We start from the raw sequence: 1,234 nt of genomic DNA, 5'->3' as shown, positions 1-1,234 counted from the left end.
GCGGCACGGCGCGGCACGGCGCGGCACGGCGCAGCGCCGGCCGGCGGCGGAGCGGACCTACCTTTTTGTCCTCTTTCTCGCTGCCGTGCCGCCGCTCCGGGTGGCCGCCGTCGGCGGCGGCGGGGGCAGGCTCCGCGGGCTGCCCATCGCGGTGGTGCGGGCGCTGGTGCGGGCAGGCGCCAGACCCCGCCGCCGGGGGGATGGGCTCCGGGCACGGAGAAACTCCCTTAACATCCATCTCCATCTTCCAGTTCACTGTATTGCGAGACAAAAGCAAGCGAACACTTTCCACCACCCCGCGTCTTGCTTTTTCTTTCCTCTTTTTTTTTTCTTTCTTTCTTTCCTTTTTTTCCTCCTCCTTCCTTCCTTTCCCCCCTCAGGAGGCCGTGACACGCATGGCTCTGGCCGCCTCTGCTGCACCGATCCGGCGGCTGCAATTCTCTCCTAGATCCTCCAGACTTTTGTATCCAGCGTGTGTGTGTGTGTGTGCGCGYGCCTAAGTGTGTGTGAGTGTGTGTGAGTGTATGTATGTGTGTGTGTATATGTGTGCGCAAGTGTGTGCGCGTGTCCTTGGTACGATGGCCTTCAATCGCCCCTAAGCAGCAAACGCTAACTAAGCAGATCTCTCGCCACTAAGATCAACTCCCAGCCCCAGCCTAATTGTGGTGGTTATTTACTTTGTGCTATCTCTGTCCCAGGCCCGGACAAGCCCTTTTGGCTGCAGCCCTTTGAACAAAGTTAACTGGAGGGAGGCGAGCCCGGGGAGGGGGTGGGGGCAAGGGGAAATCACCAGGGTTTAACACAGTCAAACTGACAATAACCCGGTAATGTCAAGTAAAAGTTAAACCTCCCCCTTCCTCCCCTCCCCCTCTCCCCTCTCCACATCCCAGGCAAGCGCAATACAGCACAGCAAAACAAGAGATTTCAGACCTGTGCAAGGTGCTGGTGGCGAGCAGAAGAGACGAGCATTTACCCGATTGTTGCTTTTATTTTATTTTCTCTTCGCCTACCCTCCTCCCCACCACCCGCTATTGCAAATGTGGGCTCCTTGATGTTAATCTCCTCTCCGTGGTCTGAGTGTATGTGTGTGACTGGAGCTCCCTCTCGCTCAGGCTGCCAGCGCCACGCAGCATTGCACAAGGAGAGCTGGAGTAGGGAGAAAAACAAGAGCAAATTCAGGAAGGAAATCTAAATCAGTACCAGCCACCGGCTCTCTGGTTTTAGTAAAAAAAAA

General features: G+C 56.4%; 1 protein-coding gene across 6 annotated transcripts in view; it reads right to left on the bottom strand.

Annotated features, from left to right (window-relative positions):
• Positions 1-1,085, bottom strand: part of RBMS3 (RNA binding motif single stranded interacting protein 3) — a 697,064-nt gene extending 695,979 nt beyond the window's left edge. For 4 of the 6 annotated variants that reach the window (XM_085311790.1, XM_085311785.1, XM_085311786.1 and 1 more), the window contains exons 1-2: positions 678-765; positions 62-255 (exon numbers count right to left, since the gene is read on the bottom strand). In XM_085311790.1, the coding sequence (XP_085167916.1) occupies positions 62-255; position 678 (195 nt within the window). In that variant the 5' untranslated portion in view covers positions 679-765. The other 2 variants (XM_085311789.1, XM_085311788.1) reach the window with 2 other exon arrangements.
• Between the last annotated feature and the right edge of the window lie 149 nt (positions 1,086-1,234).

This window comes from Rhea americana, unplaced genomic scaffold (genome assembly GCF_003343005.1).
Source record: "Rhea americana isolate MKP2758 unplaced genomic scaffold, rheAme1 scaffold_35, whole genome shotgun sequence".
NCBI lineage: Eukaryota > Metazoa > Chordata > Aves > Rheiformes > Rheidae > Rhea > Rhea americana.
Note: the sequence above shows the minus strand (reverse complement) of the source record. Positions and strands in the feature narration are given on the sequence as shown.